The sequence below is a fragment of the Corylus avellana genome, chromosome 6, assembly GCF_965113065.1.
Source record: "Corylus avellana chromosome 6, dhCorAvel1.hap1.2, whole genome shotgun sequence".
Classification (NCBI taxonomy): domain Eukaryota; kingdom Viridiplantae; phylum Streptophyta; class Magnoliopsida; order Fagales; family Betulaceae; genus Corylus; species Corylus avellana.
The window spans coordinates 6,959,709-6,975,641 of NC_142495.1; the positions used below are offsets into that span (position 1 = coordinate 6,959,709).

General features: G+C 35.8%; 1 protein-coding gene across 1 annotated transcript; it reads left to right on the forward strand.

Annotated features, from left to right (window-relative positions):
- The first annotated feature begins 9,222 nt into the window (after nucleotides 1-9,222).
- LOC132187210 (protein NUCLEAR FUSION DEFECTIVE 4) lies at nucleotides 9,223-14,967 on the forward strand. Its single transcript, XM_059601446.2, has 3 exons — nucleotides 9,223-9,742; nucleotides 13,175-14,085; nucleotides 14,260-14,967. Exons 1-3 carry the CDS (start codon nucleotides 9,434-9,436, stop codon nucleotides 14,732-14,734), a joined length of 1,695 nt encoding a protein of 564 aa, XP_059457429.2. The 5' UTR covers nucleotides 9,223-9,433; the 3' UTR covers nucleotides 14,735-14,967.
- The last annotated feature ends 966 nt before the right edge of the window (nucleotides 14,968-15,933 follow it).

The following is a 15,933-nucleotide window of genomic DNA, read 5'->3' on the forward strand; positions in this document are numbered from 1 at the left end:
AAGGAAGCATGAAACAATTCAATGGAATTTTGAGTACTTTGTATTTACCTTAACTCCATGTATGTGATTGTGTGGTTTGGATCATTTGGTTAAGGTGTTGGGTTTAGCGTGAGATTTTCTAAAAGTTATGGACTATATGTCTACATTTATTCACGATTGTCATGTTAAGGGCCTAATAGAAAAAGGCCTCGGCTCAATACTTTTTGTTTAGCATTCGGTTTTCTAAGAGTTGTGGATTATGCCCGGCTTACTAAGTTGGATAGTTGCTACTTGCCTTGGAATGCATGCAAGATTAATAACATATTACATATCTATAGCAAGAAAGGGAGTATTTTCTTAGCGGCTCTAAAAAAAAAAAAACAAAACAAAACAAAAACAAAATATATAACTCTTCTACTGTATTTTTGTTAAGACCATACACATGTTCTACTTCACTTGTGTAATAATAATTTGTAGTTTAAACTTTTGTTTGCTATTGAGTATTGATAAAAATCCTACCATCAATAATGTCACAAATCAAGATTATGTGAATTAGTCATATTATTAAGGGTTAAATACTTTTTTGTTCCATGTAATTTAATGACTCTATTTTTTGCCCCTTAAGCCCCGTTTGATTTGCGGAATAGACCATTGGAATGGACTAGCTAATCCTAAGTATAGCTATTTCTTTGTTTGGTAACACATTATTCCTAGGAATAGTTTATTCCATGGTACTACTAATCCTTAAGGAATGAAATACATTTTTCAAAAATATCCATATAATTTTTTTTTAAAAAAAAAAAACTTCAGACAAAATAAAAAAATAAAAAATAAAAAGAAAAATAAAGTGGGTGGCTTGACCACCCATTGTGGTGGTCGCCCACCCACAGAAGAGGTCGGGGGTGGTCACACCACCCCCATCGTAGCCACCCCAAATTTGCTTTGCAGCCACCCTGTAGGTTGTTGAGAGTGGCAACGGCCACCCCTGGCCACTTCTATGGGTCGTCGACCACCCATTTTATTTCAGGTTTTTATTTTTTATTTTAATATGAGTTTGAAAAAAATAATAATAATATGGAGTTTTCCATAATTTTGATTCAATTTCAATTTTTGCATATGTGTTGTTACCAAACTAAAGAATAGGAATAGCTATTCTATTCAATACTCTATAATTCTTAGTAATAGTTATTCATTTTCCAATAGACTAGACATTCATCTAACCAAACGAGGCATTAGGGTTTAGTTTTTATCACAGGAGGTACCTCGGGTATACATAAAGACGGAGATGGTATCCCCGTCTAACTTCCGTCCAAAATTTGAAGAAAATCTACGTCAACACCCCTAAAAAGTCAACACGTGTCCATATACCTAATTAAAATAATAATAATAATAATAAATATTAAATTTAATTAAATTTTTTTTTTTTAAAAAAAAAAAAAAAATTGTTTGGAAAAGGGGTGGCCAAATGGAGTGGCTTACGGCCACCCCTGGCCGTTTTGGGGGTGGCCGAACCACACCCAAGTTTTAAAATGGGGGTGGCCGAAACAACCCCCAAGGCTGTTGGGGGTGGCTGGCCAAATGAGGCCACCCCTTTTCCAAACAATTTTTTTTTTTTTTAAAAAAAAAAATTAATTAATTAAATTTAATTTTTAATGTTTTTAGTTTAAAATAAATAGTTTTTAATAATTAGATATATGGACATGTGACGAGTTTTTAGGAGCGTTGATGTGGATTTTCGTCAAATTTTGGACGGAAGTTAGACGGAAGTACCATCTCCGTCTTTACGTACACCCGAGGTACATCCTATGATAAAAACTAAACTCCAACGCATAAAAAATAAAGTTGTTAAACCATAGGAGAAAAATGTATTTAATCCTATTATTAATTGAAAAGTAAATATTAAAAAACTTAAATATAAAAAGTTAATTAGTAATTTTGCTCTCAACACGTAAGAATATTGATTTTCTAATAAAAATTATTTGGGAAAATTACAGTTTACCCCCCAAAGTTGTCAGCAATTTGCAATTCGACCTCCAAAGTTTTAATTTTTGTAATCCACCCCCTAAAGTTTTAATTTTTTTTTTTTTCAATTCAGGCATTCTGTCAGTCAAAGCTGTTTTGACTGACGGAACAATGATCACGTGTGATGCACGTGATCACTTTAGGTGTTTTAGTATCGAAAATACCCCCATCAACATTACCACCCTCACGCACGCCCTAGCCAACTTAACTCATGCCTAACCCATCTGACCCACGCCCAACTCAACTCAACCCAACCCAACCAATGTTTAGGGTTTAGTTACTTTAAACAACAAATAAACAAGTCAAAGCAGAAGCATGAGTTGAAAAAGCTGCTGATTCATGATAGAAAGGGATACGACAGAGAAGAACCCACCTCCTCAACAACCACTCGATAGCCTGCGCGACAATAACTCGAGAACTACCCAAACTTTGAACTTTTGCGCATTTGTGTACGACGAGGTAAGTTTTTGCCCTTTTTGATTCGTATATTCGCACGAAACTGTGTAGTATAAAACTAGGGTTTTTGGTAATTTGGGGTTTTCGTGAGGGGGGTTTTTCTTTGGTTATCCCTTCATATGTGATGTTGACTTATTGTTAACAAAAGTTGTTTTATATTGTATTTGGATTTATTGTGAAGAGAGAGAGAGAGAAAAACGATGGAGTATACTTTAAATTCTGGAGCTTCATCTTCACTGTAGAGGCTTTGCTACTGTGAGCGGCCGATGGTTGTAAAAACAACTCAAACAAAACCCAATTTCGGGAGGAGGTTCGTAGGTTGCGAAAATTACAAGGCAAGTTCTATGTTTATGATGAGTGTTGCGAAAATTTGGGCAAGTTCTTCAAACAAGTAATTTCTTGTTTAAGGTTCTAATTTTCGTTGTGGGTTCTTTAGGGTTTAGGATGAGTATTGATAATTTCTTGTTTATGGTTTTAATTTTCATTGTTGGTTATGTGTTTAGGATGAGTATTGATAATTAGGGTTTAGGGTTCAAAAGGATTGTGGTTGTGGGTTCTTTGTTTAGGATGTGCTATAATATTGTTAGGGAAATTTGTAGGGAAGCATGCTTTGAATCTACACACATGAGTGGTTTCAACATGTTATATTTCTCGCGCATGACTTTTATTGTCAATATATAAGAGCATCTAGAAGGTTTATGCATTTTAAAATTTTATGTGTAATGATTTAGGCGTGATGCTTGTGTAATGGTTTTTTACCATTTAGCTATTGAATTTTATGTATAACGGTTTTTCAACAACACTATCGAATTTTATCATATTCGATGGTGTAGTTGAAAAAAAAAAAATGATTGTGAAAAAAATTCACCATTTAGCTATTTTAAATGTAAAATTTGTTGTACATGAATTCTGACCATTATGTTATATAAATAAGATAGTAATTAAAGTTCCAACTATTATGTTCTCACTACTTTAATTTTGAGTGAAAGCCCTAATTAAAAGGGAATGTCATTAATTGCTTTTGTCATTAGAAACTAATTTTTTATGTGTTTAGATTGGTGATTACTATTTGTTTACTATTTTACAGATTAACCGAGATTGTGGTTACTTTGAATGGATTGATCTTGAGCTATATGCGAAATGTAAAAGGGTTGGAACTTGGTTTTGGCGAAAGCATCAAAAATTGTTGTCAGAAGCAAAACGGTGTGAAGACATTGTTGAAGTTGAAGTTAGTAAGGTGAAGGTAGAAATGGAGAGAAAAAATATGGATAAAGAAATTGCCCGGTATCAGAAGGAAGTAGAGATTAGGGAGATCAAACTCCATGCAGTTAAGAAAAATTACCAAACAATTCTTGCGTGTTCCTGGGTAATTTGTTTAAGTGCCATTTTCGTTTTGTTGTTTGGATACACTCCAAGTGGTCCGTATGAATGCAAGCTTGGCCGTATGAAGTTGAACTGAGGTGTATGTAATTTTGAGATCACATTGTGGTTTTTTATGTTTATGTGTCATTTTGGGAGCACAATGTGTTACTTTGTTTAGGGTTTAGGGAGCACAATGTCGTATGTTGTAGAGCTGTGTAATTCTAGAAGCTTATATGAAATGTAAAGTAGTCTTTAATGAAGTTATTAGTTGCTATATGAATGTAATTTCCTGTTTTATGTAAACATGAATTGAGTGTATGCCATGCCTTTGACCATAAAGTCACTTGGTATATTGAGTTGGATTTTTTACCTTTAAAAAAAAATTATTATTACAGTTGATGCACCTTATTACAAAACTCTCCTGTGCACTTATAATTTAAATAGGTGATATAATGACGATTTATCAGAGAATTATAATGCTCGTGCCTGATAATTCCAATACCGACTTGCAAATTATCAAAAAGGAAAACCTATTCCCTAAAAAAGAAATCAAGGTATATAAAAATCTATACCATTCTGTAACGATTTTATGAAAGACATATATGAAATACAATCTAAGAAGCTTCACATCGTAAACAAAAAAGAAAAAAAAAGCTGCAGCAGGTAACTAAGCCTTAACACATTCACAAATTCCATACAAAATATGTCTATATTTCCTACCTACTTCCAACCAGGTAAAAAGTTATCTATACACATTACCAACTCCCAACCATATATATTGTTATCCATACATATTACAAATGAAAATCACATATATTGTTATCCGTACACATTACCAACTTCCAGAGACACTGACAATTTAACAAAAAATGTAACATAGCAAAACAACAAAAAAACACATAAGGTTAGTTGTCTATGACTTTAGGTCTTCCATCCTGGATTCAGCCGTTTTCTCTTGGCTTCCATAATTTCAATACCCTTTTCTATTGTTGTTACAATGCGTTTTCCTTTCAACTTTGCAATAGTATCAGACTTTGCTGCAGCACGAGTACCTGCAGCTGTAGCACTAGTAGGTGCAGCTATACCACTTCTGCCTGCACCACTAATGCCTACACCACTTTTGCCTCCACCACCTCTCACTGCGAAACTTCTGCCTCCATCACCTCGAACTGCAAATCCCCCCCCCCCCCCCCCCAGTTTTAGCCCCTCTAGGTCCACCACACATAGTTTTCCGTCCAGTTCCACCACCTCTAGTTTTAGGTCATATACGTGAAGGTTGAATTGTAGCTGGGACCTCTTTAGTGAGGTCAATATGTACAGGAGCCCTTGTAGGTGTACTACGAAAAATACCTCTAACCCTATCAGATGTACGAGTCCTTGATGCAGGACCTCCTATGACCATTACAGGAATTTCTATATCTTCTGTACCTTCCATCCTGCCCCATGCAAGAGGTAAGATAATTCCTGCCACAGGTTCAAAGGGGGCGAGATCGGTATATTGGTCTTCAACAGGTGAAGGTCTTACTCCTCTATCAAGTCCAAATCCAGGGGGAGGTGTGTGCTCTCTTTCATCAACAAGACTGGGAATTACAAATCCACGTGAAGCATGTGTAGGCTGAACTTTCCCCTTACCCTTTACAAAAACAACAAATGAAACAAAATAAAATAAAATAAATAAGTAGTAGATGCTAGCAAAGATGTTATCTGTCATCTTAGGGTTTAGGTGAATAAATGTACAAAGTAAAGAGGGCTAACATAAAGTTAAGTACTTTGAGTATGGTGCATGGTTGTGGACCAGCGGTTGACCCAGATGCTCTATTCTTGTTGTTCAAGTCCTCCTTATTCTTAACAAGACCAAAAAATAAAATAAAAATAATAAATAAAAAAAATAAATCAATTATAAAGTAATAAAAATAGCAAATGCATGGGTATGAGAAAACCTAAAACTAAAACAACATCCTTGCTAAGTACCTTTACTGCAGTTGATGACTGGCTGGGACCACCACTGCCACTACTTTTCACCGTCTTAACTTTCTGCTAACATCAAATGTACCAATTGTCAGTCTAAAAATTTACCTACAAACCCTAAAAAAGTGGTAGTACAAGCGCCCAAAAATGTCTACCTTGCACACAACTCGTGCCTTGCTTTTACCCGTAGTTTGAGTATTGGACCCAACACTTTATGATTGCATAAAAAATGGCACAAAATATTAGCATATTCATACAAAGTTTAAAACAAGCCAGTTAAAACCAAGGTTATCTATTAAGGACGATTTAATAAGGTTTAGTAACACTTACACTTGTTGTAGGGAGTATTAAGCTAACTTACTAAACATTGATTTAGTGGACAACTCTTCTTATTGTGACCAAAACCAGTACACTTCCTACATCTCATCGTTGCTTCATATATCCTCATTCGGATTGGATTTTTGGGGACCCTACTCTCACTAGAACCCATCTTTCTTAACCTCTTTGGTCTCCCAAGGGCCAATCTAAATCTAGGTGGTTCCAAATGATCATGTCTGGTCTTTATCCATTGCTCCTCACTAGGCATTGGGTAAATTATTGGTGCATATGTCTTCTTGTACATCTTGGTTGTGTAGCATTCATCAACATAGTCCTCAAGATTCCCACAATCATAGAGTACAACAGCAAATGCATGGGGACAGGGGATTCTGGTGATTTCCCATTGCCTGCAACCACATTGTCTTCTACATGGGTCCACTACATACTGTTTGTTGTTGGGAGCAGTAACCTCAAACATTCCATCACCAACATAGATTGCAATGTAGTTCATTGTGTCTAACCCAATTGCCTCAAACTTTTGTACAATTCTAGGGCACAACCTACCAGTCAACTTCTCAATCCCTTCTCTCTTAGCCTGATATCTCCTCAACAAATTTTCCTTATCATTTCCAACAATGTCAAAATAGGCTTGTCACGAGCCTTGAGGATGTATGAGTTGAAACACTCATATATATTGTTCACCAGCAACTCACATCTTGGAAATTCATTAAACCAAGCCCGAGAGCACCCACTGGGGTCAATCTTATTCAAGTACTCGTATGCATCCTTGTTAAGTTTCTTCAATTCTTCCATATAAGTTGTAAACTCATGTTGAGTGTATGCGGTTGAGCCCACACCTTATCTTTCAATTCCAATCCTTTATGCCCCTCTAAGTCTCTAAAGTTGGCATACAGATGCCTAACACAAATTCTATGATCTGCCATTAGAAGCACAGCCTCTAAAGCTGGATGAGACCCTACAGAACAAATTCATAATGCATGAAAAAAATGACCAAAATTATAAAATTATTGAACGAATTTATTTAAGTATGATATAAAATTATTGACCAAAAATTAAATATAACATAACTTACCTTTTGTTTATCTGAAATGAAAGTTGGTCTCTAGCCCCGTTCATGTACTCCAAGATTAGACACAAGGGTTTCCAAAAACCATGTCCAAAAGTCTTTGGTCTCAACTTCGATAACAGCAAATGCAATTGGATACATATTGTTATTCCCATCCCTTCTAACTGCAGCTAACAGTTGTCCCTTGAATGACCCTTTCAAGAAGCATCCATCCACCCCTATAACAGGCATATAACCATTCAGAAACCCCTTCTTTATTGCAGCAAGAGAAAAATACAGTCTTCCAAATTTTGGAAACACATTTGAGTTTGGTCTGTCAACCTTCATCATCACATAGCTTCCCTTATTAGTTTGTCTCAATGTCTCGCAATAATCCCACAAATGACTATATTGGTCTTCAAGATTCCTATATATTTTTTGGCATGCCTTGACCCTAGCCCTGTACATCATACTTGGAGTTACATCCACTTTTCTTTCACTTCGTGTTGTATGACATTCAAGGGCATATTGGGTTGACGAAACTTCTCAATCAACTTGTTGGATATCCAAGTTGAGTTCACGATGGAGTTCTTGTATTGCCTACCACACACATGTTTAGACTGCATAGATCTTATCTGAAATGTTTGTTCATCAGAAACCTGCCTTGCATTTACTTGGTACTGACACTTGTCATCCTTACACACAACGATAGACTTTCTTCTTTCATTATTTTTTAACCTAATTTCCTTGCCCCTTAAAAGATTGTACTCTTTAACAGCTTCTCTAAATGTTTGTATGTCTGGGAAAGTCATGTTAGGATGCAGCACTAGGTTAACTAGGTCCATTCGGTGAAATTTGGGAGTTTTTGCAGATGGAACTTCAGCTTCCTCATCACTATTCAGTAGTGACTCCAGCATGTCACTTCTAGCAATTTCAGATCTAGCTTCTCTAAGTGTCCACCACCAGCTTTCTCTACCAAGTCAGTCATATCTAGCGACCTTTAATATTGTCTATAAGAGCATTCCCAATGGAAGAGCCAAATGTTACTTTTATCTAGAATAGCTCTTCAAATGTTCAAAAAACCTCCCACATTGGATGAGCCAAAAATATATGTAAAATAGATATTTGATTAGAAGAGCTAAAAAAAAAGTTAAATGTAGCAGCACTTTTTAAGGAAGCCATTTTATTTTTTAGTGTTTCTCTCTCCTGCTTTATCTTTTTTCCAAATCTTTTCCCACCTTTTTTTAGAAATATAGCTAATCGGATGTGGAGACACTTAAAAATAGCTTAGCTAAATTAGATAAAAGTGAGTTTTAAAGAACTATTTTACATAAAAATATGGCTCTTCCATTGGAAATGCTCTAAGTAAACTAGGCTGGATTCCTATTGAATTGTATAGATCCATAAGGACTGATTTTTTCAGATAGATTAAAAAAAACGAGCCATACTAATTATTTTGCAACTTGCATAATTTATAGCTTGAATAGTTGACTACAAATAAATAAAAAAGAAAAAGAAAAAGAAAAAGAAGATAACTTAACCTTTAAACCCACCCAAACCCCCCCCTCCTCTGACGTACGTGGCCAAATTGCGTCCGAGTGTCATGACTCAAGAAGCAGAAAGGAGAGTGTGAAGGGAAGATGGGCAAACCTAAATTTCTTATCTTAAAAAAGTCAAAAAGTAGTTGACTTTTTGTACGTTTGAAATGCGGCTTCCAGTGGTTAATACCAAGAAAGTTTGTTACCCTAAACTATTAAAAATAATAATAAAAATAAAAACTACCAAAGAAAGTTAGTTATTTCCGCTCCTTCCAGTCCTTCCCTCCATGGCAAAGCAACAAAAACTTGACCAAAAGAAATGCAGGAGCAGAGTCCCATGGCCCCCCCCCCCCCCCCCCCCCCCCATGCTCAGGGAATGAAAATGACCCTTTTGGTCTCACAAATTAACTCCTAGTATTTTTTTTCCTTTTGGGTCCTGACAGCTTTAATATAATATATAGCCTCATTGAATTCATGAAGCGAATGACATGATGTACGAAATTGGAAACAAGATTGAAAAATACAAACCAGAGTGTGTTATTTTCTCATCAACCAATCAAACGATCCTGTGAGAAATCAAACAATCAAATTTCCCATTTTCAGGGTGACCCACTTTTAATTACCACAATATCTACCTATATATATAAATCTCCCAGATTAAACCCTCTATATATCTTACAGAAGAATTGAAGGAAAGAATTAAGATTGTTGAAGGTTTAAGGCAATGGTAGGGCAGTCAAGAAAGTGGATGGTGCTGGTGGCCACAACATGGATACAGGCATTTACAGGGACAAACTTCGACTTCTCGTCCTACTCTTCGGATCTAAAGTCGGTGCTTGGGATATCGCAGGTTCAGTTGAACTACCTGTCGGTGGCTTCCGACATGGGGAAGGCATTCGGGTGGTGTTCCGGGGTGTCTCTTATGTACCTCCCTTTGTGGGTTGTCATGTTCATGGCTGCCTTCTTGGGCTTATCTGGTTATGGCTTCCAGTTTCTTGTCATCCAGAGAATCATCTCTTTGCCTTATTTCCTGGTTAGTACCTTTATTTTATTTATTTTTAATCATTTTTTATCATTTTTCTTTTTGATAATCGGGATATTTGGGTTTCGTCCCAAATATAATATCATTTCCAATTCTCATTTCTTTTTTACTTTAATCGGCTCTTTTTCCTATTAAATAAAAAAAAAATTATGAGATGTTTTATTTTGAAAGTAATGCTACGTACACACTATCAGTTTCTTTGGAAAATAAGTGAATCTCTCACTTCCACATAATCAAGAACACTATCGACCGCACATTTGGTTAATGGTTGGAGAAATTAAACAAATTAATAGATGTCTCCCAATCGGAGGTGATGTGCGAACAATTTTCAAGCTAATTCAATCCAAAACAGTTGGTTGATGATGATTGAAACAAAAAGACGTCTCCATTGGAGGTGATGTGAACAAATTTTCAAAGCTAATTCAAGCTTTGGCCCACTAATGAGTTTTTCAGTCGTCTAGATTGGCTTATGTTTTGGTCTAGCTAGAGAAAAGAACCAAAAAGAGATTGGCCCATGTTGTTCTCACTATTATTTTATTTTATTTGAGCATTTTTGGGTACCTTATTAACATCGAATGAGTTGCATGAATATGATTACATAAATCACTAATCTGAATTTCAAAGCTGAATTTTCTTTATATTAATGTAGTTTAGAGTTGCTTTTATTAGATTTGAGGATTGAGGAAAGTCAATTGGCTAGCAGTGAAAAAAAAGTGACTTCTATCGTTATTCTTAATCTTAACTCCTATATTCTTTTGTTGAAGCATAGGACTACCGTTCCTCATAGATTATCTATTAGTATAAATAAATATAGTCTTTGTTTGCCTTCTAAACAACTAAGACCATCCCCTTAGTCGTATCTTTCCAAACCGTTATATTTTTCATGTTATTTTTTTGAAAAAAAAAAAAAAAAAAAATGAAGGAGAAAATTTTAGGATGAAAATGTGGTTACTGTAAGTGGTTATTGGCTAAAACCGCTAACCGCCTCCGCTACCTGTCTAGGTAGTTAACCGGCGGTTAGTGGTTAGAAACTATAATAACTGCTAACTTTTTTTTTTTTAAAAAAAATAAAATAAAAAATAAATTAAGAAACAATGTCGTTTTTAACCGTCTTCAAAAGTGGTTAGCGCCCCTATAAAATTCTTAAAGATAAAAAAGAAAGAGAGAGAAAGAAACTAATAAAAATTTATAGATGAGTAGACAATGTCAACTTCAAAGTAGAGTGACACCCATCTATAAATTTTTTGATAAATGCTTAATTTTTAAGCTTTTGTCATTTTTAAAGCAAAAAATTAAGTCAAAAAAATTAAAATTGAAATTTTTTACCAAACATGTTAGCTTTTGTTTGACACGATTTTTTAAATGATGAATGTTAGACTTACAAACAAATTTTACAGAAATTTTTTTTACAAACTGATGTGGAGAAACATGATTGAATATAAAATAAGTTCAAATACTAAAAATACTAAAAATATTTTAGTATTTTTAGTATAACACTCATCTTTTTAAATACTAAAAATATTTTTTAAACTTTTTTAACGCAATTCCAAATAAACCCTAATCTTAAAGTTCAAAGGTTGACTCTAGAGCAACTTAAACTTTTCTTTTAAGATAATTAATAATTTAATAAACATTCTTCTCGATTAGACAGCTGTGGCTCCATATTAACAAACATTCTTCTCGATTAGACAGCTGTGGCTCCATATTAACAAACATTCATCGGTAATTGATAATTTGGTAGAGATTATTATAATTAAATAATCTGGGACAGTGAGATTATTATTATTATTTTTTGTTTTTTTTATCAGTTTAATTCACTGGAAGGATGGTTAACTTTCCTCTAACTAACTTTCCTCTAACTTTATCCCTTCAACTACCTTTCTTCGAGTAACAACATGTGGTTCACTTGTAAAGTAGCCAGTCCTATCATTCTAAGCCTGTAAACATGAATACAAAAATCATAATTATGTTGTCTCACAGCCACTTAAATATATGCGTCCTTTTGTTATGTGCATTCGGGAATACCTGCTACCAAATTTTTTTAATATTTGGATACATTAAATTGAGAGTTTTTGAATTTTGAAATGTAATTGCAAAAGTGAAGAAAGTTTAGAAAGTTTAAATGTGAAATTTCTCCTGAAATTAATACTAATAACCCCACTAATTAGTAGAACAAGGACCAATTTGTGCTTCGCCTCTTCTTTACACCGACATCTTCAAGAAGAGTAATGGTAAATACTACACTCTCATCCTATTAGACTAATGAAGCAGTTGTTAAAGTAATGTTTAAGTGATTAAATTTAGAGGTAACTTTACTTAGTCTCCTAAAAGGTCACGCCTTTTGCAAACACATTTTTAATGTTTAAAAACTCTCAATTTGGTGTATCGATATTTTGATTTTTTTCAATTACTCTCATTCCGTTAGAGATTGGGGTTAAATCAGACCGTAAAAATAGTAAAAAGACCTTTATACCCCTGAAATTTTTTAAAATTTAAAATTTATTCTTATTTGAAAATAAAAAATTATTATTATATTAAAAAAAAATTGTGACCCATCGTGGGTCACCGGTGACCCACGATGGGTCACTTTGTGGGTCACTGTGTGACCCCCGGTGGGTCCCACACAGGGGTCACCTTGGCAACCCACGGTGCGTCACCTTGGTGACCCCCGGTGACCAATCGTGGACACACTTTGGGTCACTTGTAACCCAAAGTGGGTCACAAGGGTCACCTCCGGTGGGTTCGTGACCCACGATGGTCTTCTTTTCTTTTTATTTTATTTATTTATTTTAATATAATAAAAAAAAATTATTTTTTAATAGAAAATGGGGGCATTTTAAGAATTTTATCCATTCCATTAGGATTTAAGAGGAAATCCAACCGGAGGAGTGTAATTGAAAAAAAATTAAAAGATTGATACACTAAAGTGAGAGTTTTTAAATATTTGAGGGGTGTTTGTAAAGTGCGTGACATTTCAGGGGTTAAGTGAAGTTATCTTTTCTTATCAACTTAAACTTTTGGGACAATTAGTGATTTAGGGACTTAAAAGTGCGTTTAGTGTTGCGTTTGATGGGCTTAAAAGTGCGTTTAACACTTAAAAAGTTTGTTTAAAGAAAAAAGTATATATTTGGTAAAAAGAATTGAAAGCCCTTTTAAGGGTCCAAAAAATTCAAAAATAATCAAAACGCACTTTTGACAAGCTTTTGCTAAAAAATGCCTTTGACTTAAAAATTTTATTTTTTAAACATAATCCCAAACATCTCTTAACATCAAACTACTCCCTCGAGAATAGTAAAACAAAAGCATGAATTGGAACAAATACATACTAATTAATTTTGTTTTTGAAGGTTAAAATATGGCACTTTTGCTCTGCAGGCATTGCTTCTTCAATCTCTTATATGTAAGAATGTTAAATGTTGGCAGGTGTTTCTTCTATGCTTGTTGGCTGGGGTTAGCATCTGCTGGTTCAACACAGTATGCTACGTTTTGTGCATCAGAAATTTCAGTGTAAACAGGGCACTCGCATTGTCCCTCACCATCAGCTTCAACGGTGTAAGTGCAGCCTTATACACCCTTATTGCCAATGCAATAAACCCCAGTGATGACACCCTCTACCTCTTCCTAAATGCACTGGTTCCTCTCTTCACATCAGGCGTCGCACTCATCCCGATCCTCCGCCAGCCGCCCGATCTCCAGCCGCTCCCCGACCACGACGCCAACCGCCGCGATCCTGTCAGTTTCGTTTGCCTCTACATCCTAGCCATCATCACAGGCCTATATCTCCTCCTCCTAAACTCACTATCTTCTGACGCATCAAGAGCTCGCCTTCTCTTTGGCGGGGCTACTGCTCTTTTGGTCCTCCCCTTGTGCCTCCCTGGCATCGTCTATGCTCGCAAATGGGCATACCGCACTTTCTACGCAAACTTTCGTTTTGATAACTCGAGCTTCAATCTAATTGACCCTGATGATCTTGATGAGCTTCATAAAGAGCTGCTTGGTGGGAATGATCAGAGCAATGGCATGATGAACACATCGTTTAGCGTGAGTAACATGATAGACAAGGAAGGGTGGTTTGGTAAGGTGATGGAGAAAGATCGGTTGACTGTACTTGGAGAAGAGCATCCAGCTAGGCTGCTGGTGCGGCGGTGGGATTTCTGGCTATATTTTTTTGCTTATTTCTGCGGGGGAACAATAGGGTTGGTGTATAGCAACAATCTGGGGCAGATTACACAATCACTTGGATACAATTCAACGACTAGTTCTCTTGTCACGCTCTATTCCTCTTGCTCCTTCTTTGGTCGTTTGCTCTCTGCTGCACCAGATTTCCTTCGTGAGTATGTACTTAATTACCTCAAAAATTAACACTTCTTGTGCTCTTCTTTATCATTGGAGAATTCACTAAAAATGACGTCGCTAATGACCAAATTTCTTGAAACTAACCTCATTTCTTAATCAAGCACATGATTTAAGAAGAGAGGAAACTGACATCAGAATTTTTACAAATGCAGAAAGGTGTATTTCGCGAGGACTGGGTGGCTTGCAGTGGCATTAGTGCCAACACCTATTGCCTTCTTTTTACTTGTGGCTTCAGGAAGTGAGACAATGCTACGTGCAAGTACATGTTTGATCGGGATGAGCTCTGGGTTTGTGTTTTCGGCGGCCGTGTCAGTCACGTCAGAACTGTTCGGTCCCAATAGCGCTGGGCTCAACCACAACATCCTTATCACCAACATCCCCATCGGCTCGCTCCTCTACGGCCTTCTTGCAGCCCTGGTTTACGATTCCAATGCGGGGAGCTCAGACCAGTTAGGCTTGTTGGGGGAAGCGACGGTGTGCATGGGAAGGGAATGCTATTTGCAGACATTTATATGGTGGGGGTGCATTTCCTTGATTGGTCTAGTTTCAAGTTTCTTGCTTTTCATGAGGACCAGACAAGCTTACAGCCACTTCGAAAGAAACAGGAATAGAACATACTGCTTTTAGCGATGAAACTCATTCCTTTATCTGTTTTTTGTTTTTAGGGTGATGAGTTTTGCACTAAGATTTGAGATGAATTAGAGTTTTGAGTGAAATTTAAAGAAATGACAAAAATTGTTAATAGAATCAAATAGAAACTGTAGCTGGAGATTCGTGTGATTGTACAGAATAAAGAAGCCGGAAGACATAGCAGTCTCAGACATTTTTACTGATATTTGATTTCTACAGGTGATGTTTCATATTTTTTGGCCAACTCACACACTGACACACATGCCAACTTGCACAGATGTTTAACACGGTTCTTATGCCATTGCAACCGGTGCTTTCCTCAAAATCATTTTCTGCTGCGTATTTTTAGCATAATGTTTGTTTTGTATGCTAACAATGTTTGCAAGCAAAAATGTCAGCCAGTGATCTCATCAAGCATTCAGTAAGGCAAGAAGTTTAAATACATGCTCAAAATGCCCAGATCGCATCAGAAGTACCTGTGTAGATGTGGAGTTTGACGAAAGCAATGGACAACCAAAATTTGGGTAACCTATGAGCTCTTTCATTTCTTATATCCCTGCAATATTAAAACTAAAGGTGCAAGTTTCTCTACTGAGTCAAATAATGTCATTTACCAAGACACCAACCTGCTCACACCAATCTTGCCCTGCCAGCTTTTCCGTCACACCCGAAACCTAAAATGGGCATTTGCACATTCCAAAAATCATTTCTAAGAAACCTTTATAAGTTTTTTTATACACAATTGGAATTTCCCAATTGACCACAAACAACAACTAGAGGGAGTGAAAACCAGTTACTGAAAGTATAAGTAAACCAGAATACCAGTACATAATCTGTATCATCATTTAAAGGCAAACTTGCAAGTTGCTATGGAAATGAATCTGCAACAGGATGCCTACTACGATAAAGAATCTATAACCTCTACTACTTTCAAATGTAATCTCAATGGAAAAGAATTCTAATTACAAAGTAGGACTGGTAATTTGATTAACAATTATACACTATAGTCAATTAATGCTATACCCTCCTAAGAACAAAAGTGAATAAATTTATGCAACAATATCCAAATGAACCTAATCAATTATTATAGATCGGGGAGCAGTGTTTATACATCAGGAAAGCATAGGTTTGCTTACTCGGCATTGAGAATATAAGGAGTCAGATTTGCAATGACAAAATACAAATCAAAAAGGTCC